General features: G+C 43.8%; 1 protein-coding gene across 5 annotated transcripts; it reads left to right on the top strand.

Moving 5' to 3' along the window:
• Positions 1 to 125: 125 nt before the first annotated feature.
• LOC133155555 (rho guanine nucleotide exchange factor 12-like) lies at positions 126 to 24311 on the top strand. 5 transcript variants are annotated; one of them, XM_061280967.1, is made up of 39 exons: positions 126 to 1322; positions 8450 to 8470; positions 9620 to 9711; positions 10757 to 10822; positions 12292 to 12390; positions 12880 to 12929; positions 13104 to 13161; positions 13234 to 13403; positions 13487 to 13606; positions 13976 to 14080; positions 14240 to 14353; positions 14496 to 14777; positions 14860 to 14958; positions 15038 to 15080; positions 15177 to 15282; positions 15375 to 15512; positions 15599 to 15631; positions 15914 to 16028; positions 16113 to 16218; positions 16292 to 16495; positions 16573 to 16711; positions 16884 to 16916; positions 17002 to 17153; positions 17232 to 17378; positions 17477 to 17562; positions 17946 to 18071; positions 18145 to 18259; positions 18634 to 18734; positions 18825 to 18902; positions 19257 to 19332; positions 19413 to 19580; positions 19658 to 19745; positions 19908 to 19985; positions 20067 to 20161; positions 20239 to 20442; positions 20561 to 20791; positions 21200 to 21423; positions 21491 to 21563; positions 21677 to 24311. In XM_061280967.1, the coding sequence occupies exons 1-39, from the start codon at positions 1291 to 1293 to the stop codon at positions 21685 to 21687; spliced, it is 4278 nt and encodes a 1425-aa protein (XP_061136951.1). In that variant the 5' UTR covers positions 126 to 1290; the 3' UTR covers positions 21688 to 24311. The 5 variants fall into 5 exon arrangements, with proteins under 5 accessions (XP_061136951.1, XP_061136953.1, XP_061136952.1 ...); XM_061280969.1 differs by lacking the exon at positions 21677 to 24311 and having other exon boundaries at positions 14496 to 14594; positions 14667 to 14777; positions 21203 to 21423; positions 21491 to 21660; XM_061280968.1 differs by lacking the exon at positions 21677 to 24311 and having other exon boundaries at positions 14496 to 14594; positions 14667 to 14777; positions 21491 to 21659.

Below are 24311 nucleotides of genomic sequence, written 5' to 3'. Positions count from 1 at the left end.
ATTGAGTTTAACATTTTAAATTCATTAAAAAAAAATACATTACATTTTGATTGTTATTTTTAACGCACTTCGAAAGCCAGGATGCTGTTGGAGTTTTCCCCATCTCCCGGCGGAAGTGGTTGGTGGTGGAAGTTAGGAATTGCGGCGGCTAGCATGCTAGGGCGTTGCTAGCAGCACACTGGCATTTTTTCCCCTGCGTCCCTTCAACTTTTTAGTATAATACAAATGACGCCGAGCATTGTGAGAAAAGGTCGTGATCGTCCCTGAAAGTTTTAACACCTTTTCGGTTTGTTGGATTTTTTTTTTACGACAAGTCGCTGGCAGGAGACTGCTTGTTACTTTCTGTCCCGTTAGCTTGGCCACTTTAGCCTAGCCTGCTTTTCCATCCACGGGAATTGTGCTGAGAGACGACTGAGTGACTCCGTTCTGGAAACATGGAGTCAAGGAGCGTCGAGCGGTGCTAATACATACACAGACCACTCGGATTCTCTTATTGCCTTGCGGAGATACTTTTTCGAAAGCCGGGGGACGCAAAACAAAAGACTACTGGACACTCGTGCAATATTTTTCTCCACTCTCTGAGATTCGGACTTGGTTTATTTGCAGTGGAAACAAGAGCACACGACGCAAAGTTTTTTTTTTTCATCCCAATAGAGCGCATCTGTTTTGTTAGCTGAGAGCTACCAAGACTAAACTCTGCTTTCCTTTGAGGATTTTCACACAAGATCATTGACAAACCATTTTTTTTCCTCCGTTTTGCCCGTTTGATTTCAACATTACGGTATTAAACGACTCTTCTTGGTAACGACGAAATCGGGCAAGAGATAGCAAACCGCATAGTGCCGACTGGAGGAATCTGCCGGGGACGTTCAGTCCCTTATTCAAGCCGAGCAGGGAGCAGGGGAGGTGGCAGACGGACTGCATCGCCACGGTGTCCGTAAAATTGGATTACCCCAAAAACTGGGATGTGAATGCGAGTTTTACCCGCATGCGATTTGGGCCAGCGGTGTTATTTATGACCCAGAGGAAGGATATAATCTCTTTTACTGATTCATTTTTAGGGTCTGCACCATTTTAATCCGTCTTGCTTGGACTACCCCCCATACATTGAGGATATTTGCCATCTGCATCTCTTGTTTGCATCTTTTTTTTTTTATATTTATTTTTTTTGAAACACCAAGGCTATCCTTTCACGAATGCCAGAGAAGGACGCTCAAGCAAGTCGCCACATCACACTCTGGAAAATGTTAATCGGATATAATTTGCTGCAAATCTAGAACCGGAAGCCCAATGAGTGACACACAGTCCAGCTTCACTGACAGGTAAAGTATAACCACCAATTATATATTCTGCTAAAATATGAAAAGCACAATCTCTTCATTTACAACGCCCAGGCTCCGATTTATTATGATTTCATTTCATTATTAAATCTTTATTACCTGTGCGGCACAGGTAATGTTACCTGCCAAAGTGCCACACAAGTTTAAAGAAAGCTTCACATTAATACTCAACAAAGCTACCTTTAGGTTCTTATTTCATTGTTGTTTACTTAGCCATATTGCACCGACGAGTCAGGAAGAGGTACACATACCACTTTTGGCACACTGCTGCTATATTGTAATAAATTCCGATTTTATGATTATCACACATTTCCTCTACTGTCACTTCAACCCCTTGGAGTGTCATCGCAAAGACAAGGTGAAAGGTCGTCATGGGCTTTTATTTCTGAAAGAGCAGAATCTCAACAATAATGTAACGCTGGCTAAAATGGAGTTTAGTGAGGTGTGCTGACTCTTCTGAATTCTATTTGGTGTTTTGATCTTCCTTGGAGACGCTTTGATTTAGCCGACGTAGCTCACCGATAAGACGTTGGTGCATTCCGAGTCGATCGCTCCGTTGTCGCAATGTGCTGACTAATAACTGTGCCATGCAATCTAATTAACAAGGAGCTACATCCGATCTTGATGGAGACACTGCTGATGTTTGCTCGGTTAATGGAGTTCTTTCCCAGCAAAGTGTTCTAAAGAGACTCTGTCTGGCTAGGTAACATCGCTAAGCCTGCAACGCTTACCTTCTCCTGCACCCATTAAAACGATCTTTGGATTTAGACGCAGCCTCCTAATCATCTTATTGGAGCGATCAGTCAAGAGAGCTTGGACACCAACAGCAAATAAATCGCACCACTTAAGTGTTTCTTTTTCTCTCTTTAATCCATTAGGATACCCTCGGAAGCATTACATGAGGTTAATTCCGGCGTGGGTTTTCTTCTTTGCAATTGATTTCCTCTTTTGCGTTTTGACCTGCTCCCTACCTGAGTCCCACATACCTGTGAGGAAAGCAAGCTAACTCCCTGGAATGTGCTTACTTAGATCAGGACGGAAGCAAGCTCCAGTTGAAGCTCCGTTATACTTGCTAACCATCCCCCCCAATCGGAACGATGACAGCGATGGTTAGCACCCACTTTTCGCAGTTTTTATTTTAGTCCGGCTACCACAACACTGCTTGCCCCTAATGAACCTACTGGAGCGCAGTTGCTATGATCGTTCCCGTGTGCAGAACGTGTTTTGGAGATGTCAACCGCTATTTTCCTACTTTTAGATCGAGAGCGCAAACCGCAGGTTTACAATATTTATGTCGCGTGAGTTCAAGATAACCCGACATCAGTAATGGATGTTTAGTGTTTTCTCCTCTGTGTTTAGTTCAAATTGAATATTTACTCGTGTTTCAATCCAGGTCGATTGTGGCACCATGATGTGTTTTTGCTGTGTCGGCCAGGAGTGTGAATGTAACATCTATCGAGGACTGTGGGTCAGTTTTGTGAGCTACTGGTTCTTTGTCACAAAGTTCTGCTGATCTCCACGCTTTTTCTCCTACCCCGCCCCACCGGCCTGCCCTGAGGCCCTCCCGGAAAGTGGTGCTGGTGACATCACTAAAAATAAACAATAGCATTCAGTGGGAGCAGGCTAGCTTTAGTCTGTATACTCCTCATAGATTTGTGGATCTAGGTCAGGTACATGTGAGGAATATCAGGGCAAGATTGTTTTGATAGATAGGTCGGTAGTATTGATGATTTGTGTGAGAAACTGAGCTGTTTATATATTTTTTGGGTTATGACTACAGACCAAATACACTCATCCTACTTGTGACAATTTAAAATTGACCACCGAGCAAGTTCTCATTGGTCGGGAATGTCGTCAACATTGCTGACTCGTGAATCATTTGTGTCTGCCGCCTTCCTAAATGTTGTCTATTTTCAATTTTTCAAAAGTGTTTTATTATTGTCGCATTTGTCGATGTTGCCGGGCAAACTATCTTTTGGATTATTTGGGTAGAATGCCTCGGCCAACCATACATTGTGTTTTATGATTAGCAAAGTGAGGAGTAATGAGAAATAATCCTCCACTGTGGCCTCCATGTCCTTCTTTTATAGATTCGGCAAAATACCTGTCCAATTCACTGCATTGTCTCATAATTGCATTTTATGGTTGTCATAAACGCAAACTCAATTTAGGTCGCTATCATTCTGCCATGCTAGCATTTCATTCAAGGGCACTATTACATTGTGAAGCAACACCAAAGTGGAAGAAAATTGAAAAGGAGACAGAAGACGGGGGGGGGGAACAAATAACAACAATGCCCATGGACGCTAGACAGTGGGTGGAGATTTTTTAGCTGGTGCTTTTATGTGCTATAGCATTATGATCCTGATGCTTGCGGACACTGTCTAGGGTCCTGCCCCCTTAAGCCAGGCGAAGGGAGCTTGAGGGCCACACATTACTCTCACCCCACTAAAGACACGATCCTTACAACTGAGAAAAAAAAAAGAGGACAAGGAAAGAAAATGTTTTGTAGCTGTGAATGAGGCCAGCGGCATTGGGAATTATTTGGGAATTCATCTGAAAAGGAAACTTTCCTGCTTTGTGATTAAAGTATGGAACGGTCTTGATGATACAAAGATGTTTTTTTATGTGGACAGTATTTTGTAAATATAGGTTATGATTCTCAGTAGACTCTAATCTTGCAGTTTCAGTGCTGTCCTACACTGGATGATTTTGATTTATGGTTGGCATGTTGGGGCTCCTTTTCCAGTCCATTTTTAGCTTCCACCACAGCATAAAAACTCCGATTCACTAATGTGTGCTTTGCTAAAATGCTAGGACTGGGAATGGAAGCGGGAAATCCTCCTACACAAATCTGAAAAGGGTCTCAGTTGGTTCTGACCATATTTGATAGTCAATACCTGGATTCCCTGGGTAACAGAGGAAATAATATTTTAAGGGATCCAGCAAGGGTCTGTCATAGGTCCAATGTTTTTTTCTTTTGGTGCCTTACCATATGCCAATAATTTTAGCTCTGCTGCGTGGCTACTTTATTATTGCTATATCACTGCACAAATATTCGAAACTCCTTTTTTTTTTTGCAGTTTCCGTAGTTTGAAGCACATCCTCACTTTTGTGGTTTGCGCTAACAAGATGGCCGGGAACCGAGAAGAGCGAGTATAGAAAAGCGCAGTCAGGGGGATTCTTTAGTTTTTTTTTCCAAATCTTGTTTGGTTTCTGGAGAAATAAAAAAAGCAGAACTTGTTTTTGAATACAGTCGAGATATTTCATTTCAAGGCCAAATCATCCAGTTCTTGTATGACATAAATCATTTTGTTCCTCGTGGTATAAAATGTGTTTGAGAGTCTCTGCGGTCGGCTTTCACTCTTCAAGAAGAGGCTGTTCAGTACTTTGTGATGACCCTCTCCCTCTGGATGAGATACACCATCCCAAACATCTCTTTGCCAGCAGAACTTAATGCGCAGAGGGAAACGGAGCAGCAAACCTCCCACTGCACTGCGATTAACCTTGCACGGCTGCTTTCTGCTGATTCAGGGCTAAGCAGCCACTTTAAAACGCTGCTGCACTTTGTCAAAGAGCATCAGGACTAGGGCACAGGTTCCGCCACGGACTCGGATCCAGCCCGTATCGAGTTTTTCGCAACCTCTAATTTTCCCATAGCCAATCCCCGCAACTAGAAAAACAAAGTCAAATCTTTGTAAAGTTGACATTTTAAAATGTAGTATTAAATATTTTTGCACTGATGTGACAAATAAATAAAAACACATTTCAAGCAAAAGTAAGACGAACTAACTTAATGCTCCTTGAGCTTTTGTTCACATGCCTCGTCATGCCAGGAACTTTTTCCGACTGATCAGAGAAGTCCTCCGGTCTTCACGTTATACAGCGTAACCCGTTGGACTACCTCCTTTCCTTTCTCAGTCCCAGAGGACAGGAGACAGCATAGCGTGAAGAAATGTCTATCCCCCGGCCTTCATGTCAGGAATCCTGATGAGGTTTATTGGGGCAGAAAGGGCAGCGTTTTCCCCCTGGAGGCTTTAGCTTGAGCTCCAGAACTATTACTTCTGTTTCTTCCTACGCCAACAACAATTGCGTTCTCACCTCCCCCCTTCGCCTCTCTGTCTGGTTCAAACGCTTTCTTTAAATCTGTGCCCCAGTTAACACATCGATACCTTGAGGGCTCCGCTAAGGTCACAGTCTGTTTGAAATCCGACATGGCGACAATACAGAGAGGAACGCAAGTGCGTGGGTGTCGACGTCTCCTTTCTCCTTTGCAACGAAGGTGACCCGTTTTGTGTTGTGCGTGCGTTTGTGCACAATGACACTTTGTGACTCAGGTAGACAGATTAGATAACATCGGCGGCGCGCCGTCTCTTATTGACAAGCTGCAGTCGAGATAAAATCGGTCCCGCTGGCTGCGTTGGAACATCTTTCCAATTTCCCAAGGTGCTCGATATGACCCTCTCCCTCGGTTTCCAGTGTAATTTGCTGCTGCTGCTGCTGCTGCTGCTGCTGCTGCTGCTGCTGCTGCTGCTACGTGCGAGGTAATGTGGTCGTCTTTCTGGAATGGACCACTCCTCATTCTGATCTCCGCAGCCTCAAGGCAGCTCCCAATCCTTTGCGGGCTTTACGCGGGCCACGCCTCCTTCGGGTTTAACACCACATGAGGATTGTTTTCATTCTTTGCAGGTAGGGTCCACAAACGTTAGATACGAGCAGGTTTTTGCACATGGTCTTTCAGAACCTGAATATTGCCAATGTAAACTTCTTGGAGTCCCAACGTTGCGGAATTCTCCACACATCGTCCCTGCGGCTGTGGCACTACCACCCAAAGTAGAAAATTGCTACGTCAACTTCAAGCACACCACCCCGCCCATCCTCCATATAGAACAGACAGGAAGAAAATCTGGAAAATAATGACTCTTCATTGGAGTGTAAAGAGGGCCAATGTTTCTCAACTTTATTTGTTAGTTGACTTAAATGTGCAGCTTTAATCGTGTGTGTGCGTGCAGGATCCTTCCTGCAGGACTTCCCCTTGAATCCTCCCCCTGTTCATCTACTCTTTAATTATTCACCAATTTCCCTTCTTCTTCCTTTCGGGAGATTCTTTCACAAAAATAAGGCTGTTCGTCATCCCTCCCTCCCCTTTGCTGCTCACTCGGTCGGTCTCTCTCCCTCGCTGGTGTAGTCACGGTCTCCCTTTGCTGCCACTCTTGCTGAAGTTGGCCCAGCTCTGGCGCACTTTTCCATCAAAACAGCAAACCTCAATGGAGCATTCAAGCCCGGGCCCGCTGCAGTACATCAGCACCCTCACCTCTCCGCTCCCACCCTGCTCGCCCGCCCCACCCTTTTTCTCCCACATAACGCTTCCTGCACATTTGAATGGTTCGCTCTTTGAAGCTTGAGGAACAATTATATGCCTTGAGGAACTTTTTTTTTTCTGAAAGAAAAAGTCTGGCTGATGAGTTCTATGAATATAGTTCAATATGATTTGGAGAGAAAAAAATCACGATAAAAACAAAAATGGTGGTAGGCTGATTTTGGTACTTAAAAATGATTTTATTTGAATGTGAATATACATTGCATAATTTGAGAAGAGCTGTCAAGAGGTCAGTTCACCCAGACTTATCAGATAACAGGCAACTGGATCTAAAATCCAATTTAATCAGTTCTCGCCACTAAGTATGCGTCTTATCCTGTCCACGTTGTCATCCTGTTTCTTTCCCCTCGTGAGCTTCTCTGTTCTCATTACCGTGTGTCCATCGGAGTATTTAAGTCATTATGAGGAAATGTAACAATGGAGCACTGTTGTCTGCCAGACAGACAATTGACTGTTAATGCGGAAGCGGTACAATTCTACCGTTTAGGATATGGCGAATATGGGAATTTTGCCCATAAGGTCTGACCAGCTGGTTGGAAACCTCTCCGGTAAAGTTTCAGGCAGCTGTTTCCTAATCTCGCAATAAACTAATGCGCCAAAAGATTCCTGGTGGATTTTGTATCAAATGAGAAGGACGGCTATTCGGTTGTAATGGTTTATTGTTCCCAGTCAATCAATAACTATAATAATTTGATTAATTTACAATTCATATTATTAATTTATAAAATTGGCACCATGTGCCAAAAATGAGCAATGCAGTTTCATTATTTTTATTATTATTAATTTATAATTTATATTATTCATTTATAGAAATTGGCACCATGTGCCAAAATTGAGCAATGCAGTTTCATTATTATTATTATTATTATTATTATTTTCATCATACAGCATCAATAACTATAATAATTGTTATATTCATGTATAATTTATATTAATTTATAAAAATTGGCAGCATGTGCCAAAATTGAGCAATGCAGTTTCATTATTATTATCATTATTTTCATCACACAACAAGCTGTACTTGACTGTCTTGTTTTCATTAGCGCCCACATGAACCCAAGCTAGCCTGCTCGGTTTCGCCTTGTTCAGTCTCTATGTTTATATGGCTGTTTTTTTCCGGGTCTCTCCAGTTTCGAGCTTTCATGGGAGTTGGTTACTTAAATCTTTGGGAGTTTTTTTTCTCGCTCTCTTGCTGAGTCCCTGGAACTTATTACAGACCGAGGCATTTTCATAAACGAGCCATTCAGATGCCCAGTCTGAATGGAACACACTGTCACCGGGAGAAAGAGAGTTAATAGTCACTCGTTAGTCGCGAGGCCTCCCCCGTTATGACGACTGAAATGTAAACTTACTCGCCCTCTCTGTTTTGTCCCGAAATGGTGCGTTCTTTCGCAGTTTAACAATATAGGTAAAAGTAATATAATAATCACAAGGAAACGAGGCTCTTTCGAAAAACAAATAATAAATCAGAAGTGCGGAGTTGTGATGTCACTCACACACACGCGAGCAACGAGTGATCTGCGAGTCGGAGGACATTTGACCTGGAAAACGCTTTAATCTGCCGCACAAGAACTCGCATGTTTGATCTGGATTATCATGTTTACCACGAGATGGGTCTCATGGAAATGTATCTTGTTTTGCCCTCTTCGGTTTTTGCTTTAATCTCGATGAGGTCATCGTGATATTAACATTGGCTCCTCTCTCTCTCTCTCTCTCTCCACTCCCGCAGGTTTCCCAAGAAAGCAAACAGGTACGGAATCGTCTTTTTGCTGCAATACAGAAGTCTTCTGAGCTCAGACTAAACATGGCCTCCTCCACCCCCACCCTGCTGCTAACGCGCATGCACACACAGTGAGGGACAAAGGAGTCCCTCTTCTAAGTGCGGCCCATCACTGCCTTTCACTGCGAACAGAACAGTGGCCTTTCACATTTGGGGCCGGCATAGGCAGCGGCAACCATACATGGCCCGCCGAGGTCCGAGCCAGTGCGCGGCGGCCGTGGCCTTGCTTTTGGGAAAAGTCCTTTCTCCGGCCTTGCTCAGCAGAGCGCCTCCACATCCTCTCTGGCTGTCACATTATCCACCGTGACACATTGGCTGTGACTCACACACGTTCTTGTCAGTGCCAAAGTGAATAATTGCCGCTTCTGTGTGGCAAATGAATTCTCAGTTCCTCTCTCAAAAGCCCGTCGAGCTTGCTGCGTATGCATTGCACGCAAGCTTTAATTAACTTTTCGTCTGTTACAAATATATCCCGCCACTTACACAAAGCAACCTCTGAGGGCCAACACAATTCATTACGGAATGCTAATTGTTTGAATTCCATAGTTGAATTACCATAAAACTTTTTATTAAGCGTACTGGCAATTTGAAGTAACATACCGTAATTTACGGACTATAAGTCGCACCGGAGTATAAGTCGCACCAGCCATAAAATGAAAAAACATATATGTATATAAATCGCTCCTGAGTATAAGTCGCCCCCCCACCCAAACTATGAAAAAAAACGCGATTTATAGTCCGAAAATGACGGTGCTGTGAAACAATCCCAAATGACTGCAAGCACTTTAGGCTAGGTGCTAAACTAATTTGCGCCGCACCAGCTATAAACTGTGGCTAGCTTGCTAGTCGCGAGCTAACGCTGTCCTGCCATGGTGCGAAGCTTTATTAGAGATCTTGCATAACTTTGTTTTCGTCTTTTGTTGTTATTATTTTTTTAGAAATTAAATAATCTTAGCTAAGTGACTTTATATGCGGTTTAGAAATACTTCCATTTTACTTTTTTACTCTTCAGTTTGTATCTTGATAGACAGCGGACAGTATTCACTATTCAACGTTGACAAATTTGCATTTTCACTGAATCTTGGGGGTGAATTTATTTTTGTTTTGTTTTCATTTTAGAACCAGCAGCATTCTCAGCAAAGACCACCCGCCGGACAAGAGACCGAAAAGTGACAAAACCTCGCTTTCCTCCAATGAGTTTGACCCGACAGGTAATGTTTAACTCGCAGGCAACCAACCTGTTTTTGTTCTGTTTTTCCTTTCCTCCTTAAATGTGCTCTGCAATCCCCCCCCCCCCCCCCCCCCACATCTCATCGCTTCATCTAACTGCCTTGTTTGTAACGGCGCACCCCGCCTCTTCTGCTCTGTGTTGTTACACAAAACACAGTCTAAAAAAAAAAAGTGTGTGCCGATGACAGTTTGTGCAAGGCAGCTGAGATGCTGAAAGGATGTGTGTCCACCTAATGGTTTTGTTGTCTTTGAAAACTTTGACCAGTGTGGTCTGATCTTTATCCTGCTTCTGTTCTGAATGTGTTTTGAAAATAGTCTTGTCTCTTTTAAATCCATCAAATTTAGCATAGTTAGATGGTTACGTTTTAATTTCTTTATCTACGCAGCTGCCTGTCAGCCATTTTACTTGAGGGCGTGCAAATGTGGCGTCTTGTGTGTTTGGGTGGTCTTAATGCAGATTTCAAAAAGCCTTTCAACCGGCTACACACGTCAAAATGCTCTTTTAAGAAGAGTTTAAGAAGGTTTAAAAAAGAAAAAAAAGTTAGCTACAGTACAACACAAACTTATGTAATCGAACCGTCTAAAAAAAAAAAAATCCTCTGCACCGCATGATGGGTTATATTAATGATACAACAGCACATGGACAAATTGTTTTCTCTGGGAAGTTGGAGGTTGTCTGCCTGTGGGAGGTGCCACACACACTTTAAGAGACACATTTTGGTCAGACAAATGGAACCACTGTTGCTACAATGAAACAGAAATAGAAATGTTTGGATCGTCTAGTCGTGTGTCCACTGAGCACCATGTAAAACCAAATCAGAAAGTACAACGCCAGGAACCCAAATGGAGTGTTTTATTATTTCTATTACGGTTTCTTTTTCCCATGATCACTTTCCTCCCTCATGATTTTCTATTTGGTGTCTTTCCTTCCTTTTGTGTTGTTGGTTTGTGTTCTGTGTGTGTGTGTGTGTGTGTGTGTGTGTGTATGCGCGCCATGCTGTCTGCGTGGTTTGGGGCTGTGAGCAGAAGCTCTGGTGGTGCAGAAGAGTGGCAGCAGCAGTGTGCTAGCAGAGGGGAAGCCTGAGTCCTGTGGTAAGGATCCTCTTGCCGGGATGAGTGGTGTGACATCTGCACAACTTTTTTTAACATCTAAACATGCTGGTGTGAGAATGCCTTAAGATGAATACAGTGCTTTTTTGTTTATTTTGCACTTAACGAGGAGAAAGTGCAAGCATAGACAAAGCTGGCGGTGCACTTTCAATCGCTTTGATGAACAGTAAAAAAAAAAAAAATACATTGCCTGTCAAGTAGGAAAAAAAAAAGGCAACAATTTTATCATGACATCGATTATTTCTATTCCCATTATTTTCTTTTGCTAAGAATTCTTTTGAAATCCCGACAAATCATTCGAGCGCATTTGATATTTTTAAGATCCTCCTCCTTTTGTGCGCTCTCAGTTTTAAATGTCAGTTTATCCTCTAGAGTCCTTTTTTTTTTTTTTTCTTTTTATATAGCGTTTCAGCAAAAGGGGTGCCAATAACAAATCAGTTAGGGCCTCTGAATAATGCATCATTGTAAATGGATTGGCCTGCTCATTGACCATGTCAGCACTCCCCACTTGTCAAGGTTTTTATAAAGCCTGACCTAATACACACAGTTAAGCGTGGAACTCAAGCGCAAGATCAACATCTCGAGGTAAATTCACACCAGCTCTTTAGCCCATATGGCTTAATCACTTTGACACCTCTGCTTTCACCTCGCTCCCTGCCCCCCTCCTTTGCCCCCCTCTGTCTAGAGCTGTGTCACCCCTCCTCCTCCCCAAGCCTGAGGCTTTTTGCTTACCCAAACCTCTCCACATCTATTAGCTCCCATTCTCCACTCACCAACCCCCCACAAGCCATATTGATCCATTCACCTCTCCGGTCGGTACGTCAATGGTTAGAAAATCTCAGCCGCAACAAGGAACTAGTTCAAAGGTCATAGACGCTGGGGTCAATTTTGAGTAATATACTTTCCAAGATAACGAGGTATTTACTCAAAAAATATCGGTCCTTTGGGAATTCTTGACATTGTCCTGTCAGCCCAGTCATTATCACTCAGACGTTAGATAAACGCTAATCTCCTCTCGCCACGCTAATGAAACCACGCGTTAAGAACCTGAGAAGAATCGTTTTCCCCCTTTAGGCTGTGAGAAAACAAGCAGCAATGTCTGGATCGCCAGATCGCTTTCAGACATCCTTCCAAACAAATGCACGGCCAAAAGGCATCCGCATCCGAATAATAGTAATGATCATTGGAAAATGTTTGACCGGAGTGTTCGTGTAGGCGAGTTTAAACAATTTCCTGTGGTATCGCAAAGATATTGTGCAGCTGTTCTTTGCTATACACAGCACAGTTGACCTCCATGATCCAAAACAGTTCTGGTTGATTTTCAACTTGTATACATTATAAGATAACATAGAGAGAGAGAAAAAAAATGTCCTTTAAACATGATGAATGTGTGACATTTGATTCAGCTCATTTTCAAAACACGTACCACCCTTTCTGTGTCTCACTTGCAGGTCTGGTCCAGCGATGCGTCATCATCCAGAAAGACGAAAATGGCTTTGGGCTCACAGTCAGTGGTGACAATCCGGTGTTTGTGCAGCTCGTCAAAGAAGGTGACACAAGACACGACGATTCTCATTATTTTGTTGCAAGAACTGCCGCGGGGAAGTCGCCGCTGACGCACTTGAGGCACCATTGTGGCTGCGGATTGTTTATTTCCCGAGTCGTTCCATTTGAGCGGCATTATCAGGTGTCATCAATGCATGGGGGGACTTTGACGGGAAAATTACTTCTACTTATCAACACAAACAAAACTCAAGTATCGGTCGTTCCCGGGAAGCAAATCAGTGAAGCTTCATTTGAGGCTTCATATGCTACTCGTAAAAAGTCAAAGACTTTCAGCTGGACAGGACTCACAAGTCTAATCTTTTGTTTGGGGTGGAGCTGTGAAACAGGTCCTTCATGAAACATAACCACGGTTGTAATACTCAAATAGCTGCTTTGAAATGTCAGGTAGTTTTTTTTCTCCAAACTGTTCCGGCTCAACCAATTTGTTTTCCTTTTCTGTTTCTTTCATGCTCTGATCACTGCGTTTTTCTCAGATGGTGCTGCAATGCGGGCAGGCGTTCAGACAGGAGACAGGATCATCAAGGTAGTGTGTTTATCTGCAACTACCCCCGCCCCCCCCCCCCCTCCACCTTTGCATGAATCATATTGTTTTCTTGTCAAAGGTCTAAACAGGATCTAGGCTGCCACCTTGTGGCCACTCTATCTTTTTTCTCAGCTGTGTGTTGGGTATGTCATGCTGACGGTCGGTGTGTTTCAGGTCAACGGAACCCTCGTAACACATTCAAACCACATTGAAGTGGTGAAGCTTATCAAATGTAAGTTCTTTTTTCAACAGGATCTTGCCGTCGTGTCGAAATAGTATTGCTAATCTCTCCGCCTTATTCTAGCGGGCTCCTATGTGGCCCTCACAGTCCTGGGTCGCCCTCCGGGGCTCCCCCAGATCCCCCTGTCTGAAGCCGAGTCTGAAATGCTTGGCGTGACTATTTCCTCCCCAAACTCGCCTGCGACAGAACGCCCGTACAGTTCTCACGACCGGCTCTCCTCCACACCTCAATGGGTAATAATCTTATAAATTACTGAACAGGATTTATGGGTGAAAAATGTTTGGGGTGTTTGAACTATACGTCACTTGCTGTCCAGGCGATGAAGGAAGAGTACGGCCGAAACCCCTCCCCAAAACTACTGAAAGACAACCAGGAAGCTAAGAAACACATTCCACAGCTGCAGGGTCAGCTCTTCAAGGCCACCGGCGCAACACAGGTAAGCCTGCCAACACACAGCCAGGTATCGAGAGACAGGATCCCGAAGATCCGGGTGCGAGTCAGTGAAGAGCGTTTAGGCTCCAGACAAACATTAATCCTAATCTTATTTGAGGATTAGGCTTCAGAGGAAAGCCACTCTATTTTGCCTGTACCGTCTTTATCTAGCATAGTCCATCCTCATGTAATCGCTAGGGGGTTGCCCTGAACGCATCGTAATTCCATGTTTAGCGTAGTGACGGCGCATACATAATTGTTAAGAACATTTTCAGCTTGATTTTCCCCTTTAAGCGGATTGTATTTTTGGTCGTATTTATTCTGTTGTGATGTATTTAATTTATCAGCAGCTAATGTTTCTGTGGATGTTTAGGAGGCTGCTCCGGGTGGAGATGCAGATGATGGTAGCATGTTTGAAACTGAGCACACTCATGCGGCGGGAGAGCAAAGTGCTGACTTGTCCTGGAGCAGCACACCTGTACGTTGGTCTCGGGGGTTTTTTGTTTTGTTTTTTTAATAAGTGATGCAACATCTGTATTCCTCATCCTAATTTCAATACATCATTATGTATGATTACTGTTCGATTGATACGGAAATTTGAGGTCGATTGTAAATTGTTGTGCCTCACCGCCTACAGATTTCTGGGTTTGGACTCGTCTCTCCAGAGAGTTTTTGCCCGAGTCCAAAGAGCACACCCAGGAACAGCTTCAACTCCTGCCACTCCCCAGAAACAGAGGATGCCACTGATCTGGTACAAATCATCTCCACCCTTCTCCCACTTCGGTGTTATTGTCGGACATTTTGGAGTACGATTAAATGTCCAACCACACCGCAGTCAGACAATTTTTAAAAGGAAGCATTAATTCTCTAATGTACAAATGTGTTGCCCGCAGGACTCTCTGTCTCCCACCACCGTCAGCAGTCCCTCCTCTCGTATCGTCTCGCATATCATTGGAGCTGAGGACGATTATTTTGATTCTGACCAAGAGCAGGTATATTGCAATATTGCCATTCATCACATTTGTTTCTCTTTTTACGTCCTTGTCCATGGTTTTCTTTTGCAGACAAATGGCCAGTGTAACCGCTTTACCAGCATTGAGCAGCTCAAGTCTCGGCCCGCCCACCTCGCAGCCTTCATGCATCACGTCATATCTCAATTCGATCCGGCCCCGGTGGTACGACCCTCAACGCTTTTTGTTTTGATTCCGTCTGAGCTCTTTGTTTGCGTTTTTCATTCATTGTCTCGTGTCCCCTTAGCTGTGCTACCTCTATGCTGACTTGTACAAGCAGACCAACTCCAAAGAGACCAGACGGATGTTCATGGACCTCCATACCTTCTTTATTGATCGGGGAGCAGTAAGCACTGAACACAGGCAGAAAAGGATGATGCAGTTTAATTATTGCGGGTATTGAATACTTGCCCTTTTTCTTTCAGCATTTGAAAGTGGCAGTTCCAGAATCCATTTCTGCTGATCTTGGTCAGTTTTTCTGCCTTAGCTTTTTTTTTTTTTATGGTCAAATATAATGGGGCTCTATTTGTTCTTTAACTTTAAGTATTTGGGCTGGTTTTGCAGATCGACGGCGGACAGAGTTGATCCCAGAGGAAATAAACAGACAACACGTTCAAACACTACAAGATTCTTTGCTCCCTGACATTCAGAAGAACCTTGAGGATTTCAGGTAGACTTGATTCTCATATCGATGTATTTTCCAGAATTTATTTTTTTAACCAACCCCATCCACATGTCAACATTACATGTTTGTACATGTAGACAAAAGCGCAGCATGGGCCTAACCGTCGCTGAAGTGGAGCTGGGCAGGCTGGACCAAGAGCGTGGACGAGATCGTGTCACCCTCGAGCGCGAACGCTCTTATGCTGAAAACATCATAACCAAGATTGAGGACATCCTGTAAGTGAAACAAATCGACACGCCAGATTTGGTCATAAACATTCGTGTAAAGTCAATGAGGCACTCAGAAATATTTGCCTTTGTAGGGTTACTGCTCAGACGACAGAAGAGGAGAAGTGGTAAGCTGATTTAAATGTATTGTATGAATGTTGCATTGCAGCACTTATTTTGATGAGTTGTTTTCAAAATGAGACCAGACAAGCTATAGATACAATATGCTTGCATTAAATAATTAAAAAAATGAAACGATGGAAACGGCCCATTGCGCACCACCATATGTTGGAAGCATATCCCAGATGGCATGCTGTGACATATGGTGCAGTATTGGCTCTTGATCTCATTGTTTTTCTATGTCACAAGTTCCAGGGTAGGCTCAGTTAATTTATTTTTCTCTCTTCCAGCACTACAATGCAGTATGTCATTTATACATACATGAAGCACCTTGGTGTGAGGGTCAAGGAACCTCGCAGTCTGGAGTCAAAACGGGTCCGGATCAATTTTCTTCCTAAAATTAAGGTAATGTCGCTAGTTATTTTTAACACTGCCTTTTATTCGACTATCCTGATTTTTAATTTCATCTTTTGAATTCTTCATTAACAGAAAAGCATTAAGACAGAAAAGGATGGTGAAGAGAAGGTGAAGAAGCCGAGGTTTCCCAGTATCCTCGGACCCCAGCGTCGGCCCAGCCGCATTGAAGCAGCGTCGGGTGAGCTACTAAAAATCCGGAGTTTGCTTTTGAGGCATTTGGAGGTTCTGAGCGCCCTTCTCTTTCCACAAAGTGGGCAAAGCCCTTGACGGTCGACCCAAGCCTCAGAAGCAATTGTCTCAGCCTATTCTTCAGCCCAGCGAGCAAACGGATGCGGGGCGTTTAAGGGGGAGCCAATCCAGCGAGGGCCCCGAGCTCACACACCCCGCATCCGTCACCACCTCATCTCCAAACAGCACCACTTTCAGCTCCGATGCTAGCCGAGACACAGACTCAAGTAAGCTAACCGACCAGTGAGTTTTGCGAAGAAGGAGCGAGTGAGATTTTGTTTGTAACACAAGTCTTGACTTTCAGGTGGCACTCCAACTTCAGGCCCCAGCAGGCTGAGCGACGGTCTTCAGTCTGACCCCCTCGACGGGTTGCCATATCCTGCATCGCACTTTGACCTTTACAGCCTGGACCAACTCCAAGAGGAGGACAGAGAAACTGACAGGTGCCTGAACATTCACACGAGCATCAATTAGCTTTTTTACCATGAGCAAGGCGGGACGAATCACTTTATTGAACAAACAGTCAAAACTAAACTAAACATTAAATAATTATATTCGTACACAAGCTGCTAGCTTGCTGCTGCTTGATTACCCACCTCTGTATTCCTGTTGTAGAACCCACGAGGGAACACCAAAGGCCATCAGAAGGTGAGGTCCTATTTCTTGGTGGTTTTAAATCAGAATCAAGATCAGAAGTGCAGCAGTGAACAATCCGATTTCTTTTCTCCGCAAGGCTCGAGGGAGTGGGTGCTACCGATGCCCAGAGCGAGGACGACCAGGGAACAGACTCGGAACATGACCCGCTTAACTGGCAGCAGCTTGTCGGACGTGAGGTTCTGGCGGGTCTCAGGCCTCTTGAAATCAAGAGACAGGAAGTTATCAATGGTGAGGGCTTGGTTTACTAAATCTGTAGATCAAACAAACTTTATTTTCTTTAATTAACATTTACTTGGCGTTTTCCAGAGCTATTTTACACGGAGCGTGCACACGTGCGAATGCTGAGAGTTTTGGATCACATCTTCTACCAGAAGCTTTCAAAAGATGCTATCCTACCTCCTGCCGACATCAAAAACATCTTCACCAACTTGGAGGAGATTCTACAACTGCATGGTGCGCTTACACACACACACACACACACACACACACACACACACACACACTCGCACGTGCACACACACGGACTAACTCGCGTCTGCTTTTCAATCCAGTTTCCATTTTGGAGCAGATGGCAGCAGTGCGAAAGCGCAACGAGTCATCGGTCATTGATCAGATAGGAGATGACTTGCTCTCCTGGGTGAGTAAAGTTCTCAAGGTGGAATTGCATTTATGCCTTTATGTTACAGAAGCACTGATAGGGTGAAATTGCTTGACGGCAAAAGAAAACATGAGTGTTTGTTTTGATTACTCACATGAGGTCATTCTGACTGATTTGTACATGACTATTCAATTTCAAGCTTGTCTAAAAAATCTCTACGGGACATAAGTAGGCTAAACGCTCCGTCCCCGGGACCTCGTCTACATTTAAGCTGTCTCTGCCACAAGAACTTAAGCCTGGCCCCCTTCTGAGAGTGTGGTGGTTCAACACGGTCACCATGGCAACTGCCCCTGACCCACATTAACCCAGCCACTGTCTGTCTGTATTTGCCCCCTTCGCGTCTTGGTGCGGGCACCTAACAGTTCAGTGGTGGAGAGGAGGAGAAGATCAAACAGGCCGTGGGGACATTCTGCAGCAATCAGCCTTTTGCTCTGGAGATCATCAAGACCAAGCAGAAGAAAGACTCGCGCTTCATTTCGTTCATCCAGGTAATATGCGGACATGATTCGCCTTTCGTTTGCATTCGGTGGGGTGCTAAAAAGAACCCGGTGTGCTTCTCAGGAGGCGCAAAGTAACCGATTGTGCCGGCGACTGCAGCTGAAGGACATTATTCCGGTCGAGATGCTGAGGTTCACCAAGTACCCCTTGCTGCTGGACAATATCTCCAAGTACACTGGTAAATCCCATGTGGCTTTCTCACTGCCACAATGATGTCACTAAAGAGCACATTCTTCTGCAAACCAATCACACTCTCGCCCAAGCTTCGTATGGCAACATGCCGACGATTCACAAATTGGGAAATTCTCATTGTAATGGTCCAGGAACCAGCGGTGCACAATTTAGCAAATGTCTCACTCATTATTTGGTGCCATCACCTCCTCTCATCGCAGAGGAGGTCTCACACTGGGAAAGCACAGACGATAAAGTGCAACAAAGTTTTATGCTGTTCTCTTGCCTAACTGTTTTATTTATACTGGCTCAATGGACGGAGGGAGTAGAAATTTACCAGAGGGGGCCTTAATTCATCGTTAATGTCGTATTGTTTTTCAGACGATGCAGTGGAGAAGGACAAAGTTAAGCAGGCAGCCGACTGCTGTCGAAAGATCCTCAATCATGTCAACCAGGCTGTAAAGGAAGCAGAAGATAAGCAGGTGTGTGTGTTTTCTGTCTGCTTATGGCTCTTGCTTTAAGGAGTAAAAAAAACAAAACAAATCTGTCCCCCCCCCCCCCCCCTACTGCAGAGGCTAGAAGACTATCAGAGAAGACTGGACCTGTCGTCTCTTAAGCAGACGGACAACCCTATGATCCTGGAGTTAAAGGTGACATGGCAGCATGAGCATTTCTTTACCTTTAATTATTTAGGTGCTGCTGTTATGGTTTGCTATTTTTGGGTGAACAATAGCATAAAAATAAGTAACTGTTATTTTTGCCAGAGAGAAAAATCGAGACGTCAATATGGGGGTGAGCCTTTGATTTGATATGTTTTAAATGGATGACAGAACCAGCTGTTGAGAGATGGCATCTATTAAAATAGATCCAATATTCGAAGAAATACTGTTCGAGCATAATGGGGATGATTATTTTTCCGGTGTAAATCGTTCAATTTGGTGCCCTATAAGCAATTAGATTCTATAAAATAATAATTAGCCTGTGATGTGTTATGTTCCTGTCAGAACCTTGACCTCACCAAGAAAACCATGGTGCACGAAGGGCCGCTGTCATGGAAAGTGAACAAGGACAAGACGATTGGTCAGACATCTAAAAATATAAAACGGTGACTGAAAACAGTTGTCAACACTCACTGATGTTATCTGTTCGTGTCTTTGCAGAACTGTACACTCTCCTGTTGGAGGACATCCTGGTCCTTCTCCAGAAACAAGACGAGCGTCTCATCCTCAAGTGTCACAGCAAGAACCTGGCGGGCACCGCCGACACCAAGCACATCTTTAGCCCCATTATTAAGCTCAGCACTGTGCTGGTGCGCTCTGTGGCTACAGGTTGGCTCGCAACCCGCCTCCTGCAATGTCATTGAAGTAGGACCCTCAACGTCACTTTTCCTCTTCTCTCCTGTCAGACAACAAGTCCTTCTTCGTGCTCTCCATGTCTGAGAACGGTGCACAGATCTATGAACTGATGGCCTCCACAGTTTCGGATCAGAGAACGTACGACACATTTTGCCAACATTGTAATATGTTTTAGCGCCACCTACAGGGCTGTAGTAGATTATTACTTACCTCAATTTAGAATCTATTTCATTTTTTTAACAAATGTTTACTGTTTAAGGCTGATATGTTTTTTTTTTTTTTCCTTTTCCTATTCACCAGTTGGCAGAATTTGATCACGCAAAGAGCCGAAGCCATGAAGGTCAAACCCCACAGTGTCATACCTTTACCTCAGACAGAGTATGTCCGTTCATCATCTTAATACAGTGACTTAAAGCCCTCCCCAACTTGTGATCTAAATGTATCGTATTCGTTTGCCAGTGGAGAGCGAGATGGTGTGGAGATCATCACAGCTGGCGTCTCCAGACTGAGTAAAGACCCAGACCGCACATCCACTGGCAGCACTCAGTCCACAGGTAACCGGGCTCATACCTTTCTTCCACTGTATCACTGTACTCCTTTGGATAAAGCTTATCACGGACTATCTTCCCAGATAAAGAAAGTAGTCCGGCTGTGAGGCGTGTGACTCCGAGCCCTCTTCCCGCTAACAATCCTTTTGAGGCGGGGAAAACGGAGGAAGAGGAGGATGAGGAGGAAGGTTTTGTGGACCCGGAGCTTCCGTACCGAGGGACTGAAGACGGCAGCGCAGACTCCTTTAATGTGTTTCCCTCGAGAGCAGATGAAGCACTTAAAACATGTAAGTACATATCAAAACAAAAAGCCTTTGCCAATGTGATGCTGTAATTTACACTTTGGATTTTACAATATGCTTAGTAATAATTCTAATAATAATAAAATGATTTCGTTCTTGGCAGTGTCAGCGCTGAAGCAGGTGTTGGTGACGCAGCTCATGTCGCAGGAAGCTGCAGAGCGGACCAAGCGCTCCACAGGAGCGCGTCTCCTCAGGACCACCTCGCTGAGGACGCCTGTAGAGAAACGCGTGATGGTCCACAACGGCTCGGAGAGGAACAACTCCCAGACCGAAGACCCCACGCAAGACTTGGGTTCCGGTGACACGGGCTTCTTTGACTCACCCGAAGATTATGGTGAGCATCCTCACTAAGCTAGTTAGCTCGGGTGGCTGCAAACCTCACATTCAGCAGCAGTTTGGCAGATAGTCAAATGTTCTACCAAAAAATCTCCTCACAGTTTATTACAACTTATAAAACATTTCTGACTTATATTTGAACAAAAAATGAAGAAACACGCATCTAATATTCTGTACTGTCTGCAATGAAGCCTAATTGCAGACTTCTGTTTCATCATCACATTTAAGTGTAGTACAATACTGCCGCCTGGTGGCTGAAAAATGCACATCAGACAATGTCCATTTAATTAATGTATGAAATTATGACACAAACTTTATTTAATTCATTACACTTTTTTTTTTTATATCACAACTGTGGTCACGAAACACAATCTCAAGGGACCGCTGTATTTTGATTCTTTATCAGCAGGATTTTTAGTCCTGGAAGGATATGGCGGACAAGGGGAGAGCAGCACCGACGAGGAGATGTCACCCGCCGGGAAGCAGCTGAGCGCATCGCAAGGCTGCGCCGCCGACTCGGGCATCAATCTGAGGTTCTCGTCGGCGTCGCACGCCGGCAGCCTCTCATCTTTTAGCAGACAAGTCCTGTCTCACCTGCGCAACCTTCAGGCTAACCTCAACCATCTGAAGGTAAGCATTCGTCACCGGCTAATGTTAATATTCGTGTGCCCATCTCACCATTCGTCTATTGTTCCAGGAGGTTGAAGCCAAGTACAATAATCTTCGTCAGAGGCAGGGGAAGTCAACCACACACTCGGATGGAAACAAAGGTATATTGGCTGTCATACTGAGAACTTTGAGGACATTTTGAAAAAAAAAATTTAAAGTCACAAAAACTGAGTGATACAGAATTTGGCTCTTTGCTCATTGTGTCTTTCCCCAGATAAGAGATAGTGGACATCTCAGCTGCACCTTCTGCCTCAGGGAGGGGGGGGGGGGCTAAGAGTGCTACCACCTTTGTGTGTGCGTGTGTCCTGGACATGGTGGACCTTCTATAAGCTTGTCCTCTTACTACTAAAGCCCCCCTGTCCGTTTTGTTGCTACACAAAGCAAGAGACTTAAAAGAGGCGGAGTCGCCTCCTCATCAGCACAAGGCAATCACCCATATTTCCATTTTACACCCCTCCCCCCCTTGCAAGAAAGAGAACTTATACCAAAATGTACAAAGAAATGTGGGTTTATATACAGAATATATTTATATATATACATAAAGATCTATGTATATATATATTTAGATACAGTATATGAAACACCAAGCAAGAAAAGGAAAAAATTTAAGATAATGTATTAAGATTTTTTTTTTATCCCAAGATGTATTTATTTTCCTTTTGTTTGGTTCCTTTTTTTTTTTTTTAAGTGTTTACTGCATTGCGTGCATGCTGTTGCTACTTTGGCTGCTTTCTTTCTTTCTTCTGTCACACAGGCTTGATGTGAGTGTTAGCAAGGCTCACCCCGCTTCCAGTGAAGTCCCACTGAGAGAGGCCCGTGTATAGAAAGAACCTTTCTGTGTTGTCTTTGAAACCGAGGACTTCACACGAACTAGAATGAAGAGTCGCCGGGGCTCTGATCTAGTCCTGTTGTCTTCTTCCTCCTCTTCTTCCCTTTATGGATGTGCTCCTCTTCGCCCACCCCCTTCCTTCCTTCCTTCCTTCCTTCCTTCCTTCCTTCCTTCCTTCCTTCCTTCCTTCCTTCCTTCCTTCCTTCCTTCCTTCCTTCCTTCCTTCCTTCCTTCCTTCCTTCCTTCCTTCCTTCCTTCCTTCCTTCCTTCCTTCCTTCCTTCCTTCCTTCCTTCCTTCCTTCCTTCCTTCCTTCCTTTCCTCTATACGTTCTTCCCGGTCGTCCTGCCTGCAGGTTTCTTGTCTCTTCCTCGAGAAGGGCCCCACCACTCTTCCTAACCTGCCTGCTATCTGTCTCCTCTAATCCTGTCTTGAAGTTCAACATGTACTGTACCACGCTCATGTTGGAAGGTTATGCATAACTTTAATAAATAAATGGTGCCCTGACCCATTCGAAAGAAAACGGCGTAGTGTTTACATTGTATATTTGTATCTCGTAGAACATCTGCGGGGAGTCAGTTCTGTTTTTATATACAAGTACATGCATTATTATTATTATCATCATTATTATTATTATTGAACCACAAATATACCATTGTGAAATGTTCTATTATAAATTATATTATAATTATTATATATCATATATTTAATTTGAATAATCACTTCCCTATACCCAAATGATTATGCTAGAAAATGCATGGTTGGAGAAGTTGCCAACAGGTGGCACACTTTCTCTATTCAAATAAGAGCACTCTAAAAATCTGCACCATTTAAAATTTTAACTCTGTTGATTTCTCCAGGTATAAGATTGTATATCTATCCAGACTTTTTTTTTAAAATGTCAAGTATTTGAAATGTATTAAATTAATGAATGCATCCTTGATCTTACATTGCTCATAAATGAATGATTAAATAGTTTTGGAGCACGCCTGAAAGAAAAAATTCAGAATAACAGTTTAAAAAAAATCCCCAAAACATCCAAATCAGAAATGCACAGCAAACATTTATTCAATCATTCCACCAGAACATTATTCCCATAAAAGGTCCCCAGATGGAAAAAGGGCTCTCCACCCCTGCTTCGGATGCTAATTGGATACATTTGCACAAATTGCCAGTGTTCACCTTATGGTGTTGTAGGATGTTGTTGCCATGGTGATTAATTCCAAGATAAGGATGCTTCACTAAATGACTTACCTGTGACAGTCAAGCAATCCTTTTCCCCTCAGCCTCGTGACAATAATGATGACTGCGCATATGTGCACGAATAACACCCTACATGTTTCCATTAACACATGCATGGCGCCTTCGAATAGATTGTGACATATTTCTCATCAATATGTTAATGCATCCACAAGTGTCTTATTGCCACCCTCATATTTATTGACTTGCTTACCTTCATGCTGCATCCACATATATATAATTGAATCATACTGCTGCTCCATGCAATATTTTTGACATTGTGTACCTTCCTCTATTTTTAATGTGTTTCCCTCGTCTATCGTTAATTTGCATAGCCTCGACATTTGATAAGAAAAGAACTCGGCGCATTTGTTCTAACCCTGTCTAATTACTACACAGCACTTTGATGGAGGAGTTAGTTAAAAAAGCTCGAGGCGGTCCAGCTGGCAAAGCGCTCTAGCCTCTCCTCGCCTATTAACTCCGTAGCCTCTGTGGAGATATGTGACCTGGGAGCAGACCTGGGATTAACGGAGCGCACCTCCTCAGCGGCAATCGATGTTCTTTCTGGCAGGACCACCGCTAACAAGGAATACACTTGTGTCGCTGTCCCGACTGAGTTGCTACGAGTTGTAAACAAGATGTCAAAATGGAATCAAATCCATTAGGTCAACAAAACAAAGGGCGAAGTAGTAAGGTCCATTACAAAAATGGTAAAAGGGCGTTTGGAATAAATGCGAGGTTGTGTGTCCCATTGGGTTATTAAAAAGGCACATTGAGTCCGTA

The sequence above is a fragment of the Syngnathus typhle genome, linkage group LG6 (assembly GCF_033458585.1).
Source record: "Syngnathus typhle isolate RoL2023-S1 ecotype Sweden linkage group LG6, RoL_Styp_1.0, whole genome shotgun sequence".
NCBI classification, from domain to species: Eukaryota; Metazoa; Chordata; class Actinopteri; order Syngnathiformes; family Syngnathidae; genus Syngnathus; species Syngnathus typhle.
Note: the sequence above shows the minus strand (reverse complement) of the source record. Positions and strands in the feature narration are given on the sequence as shown.

Excerpts from the sequence above, each read along its gene's own strand:
- LOC133155555 (XM_061280966.1), top strand. The coding sequence starts at position 1,291 with ATGAGTGACACACAGTCCAGCTTCACTGACAG. Across the intron at positions 14,081-14,239 it reads TGTCCTGGAGCAGCACACCT|ATTTCTGGGTTTGGACTCGT; the intron begins GTACGTTGGTCT and ends CACCGCCTACAG. Across the intron at positions 14,959-15,037 it reads TCTTTATTGATCGGGGAGCA|CATTTGAAAGTGGCAGTTCC; the intron begins GTAAGCACTGAA and ends TTTTTCTTTCAG.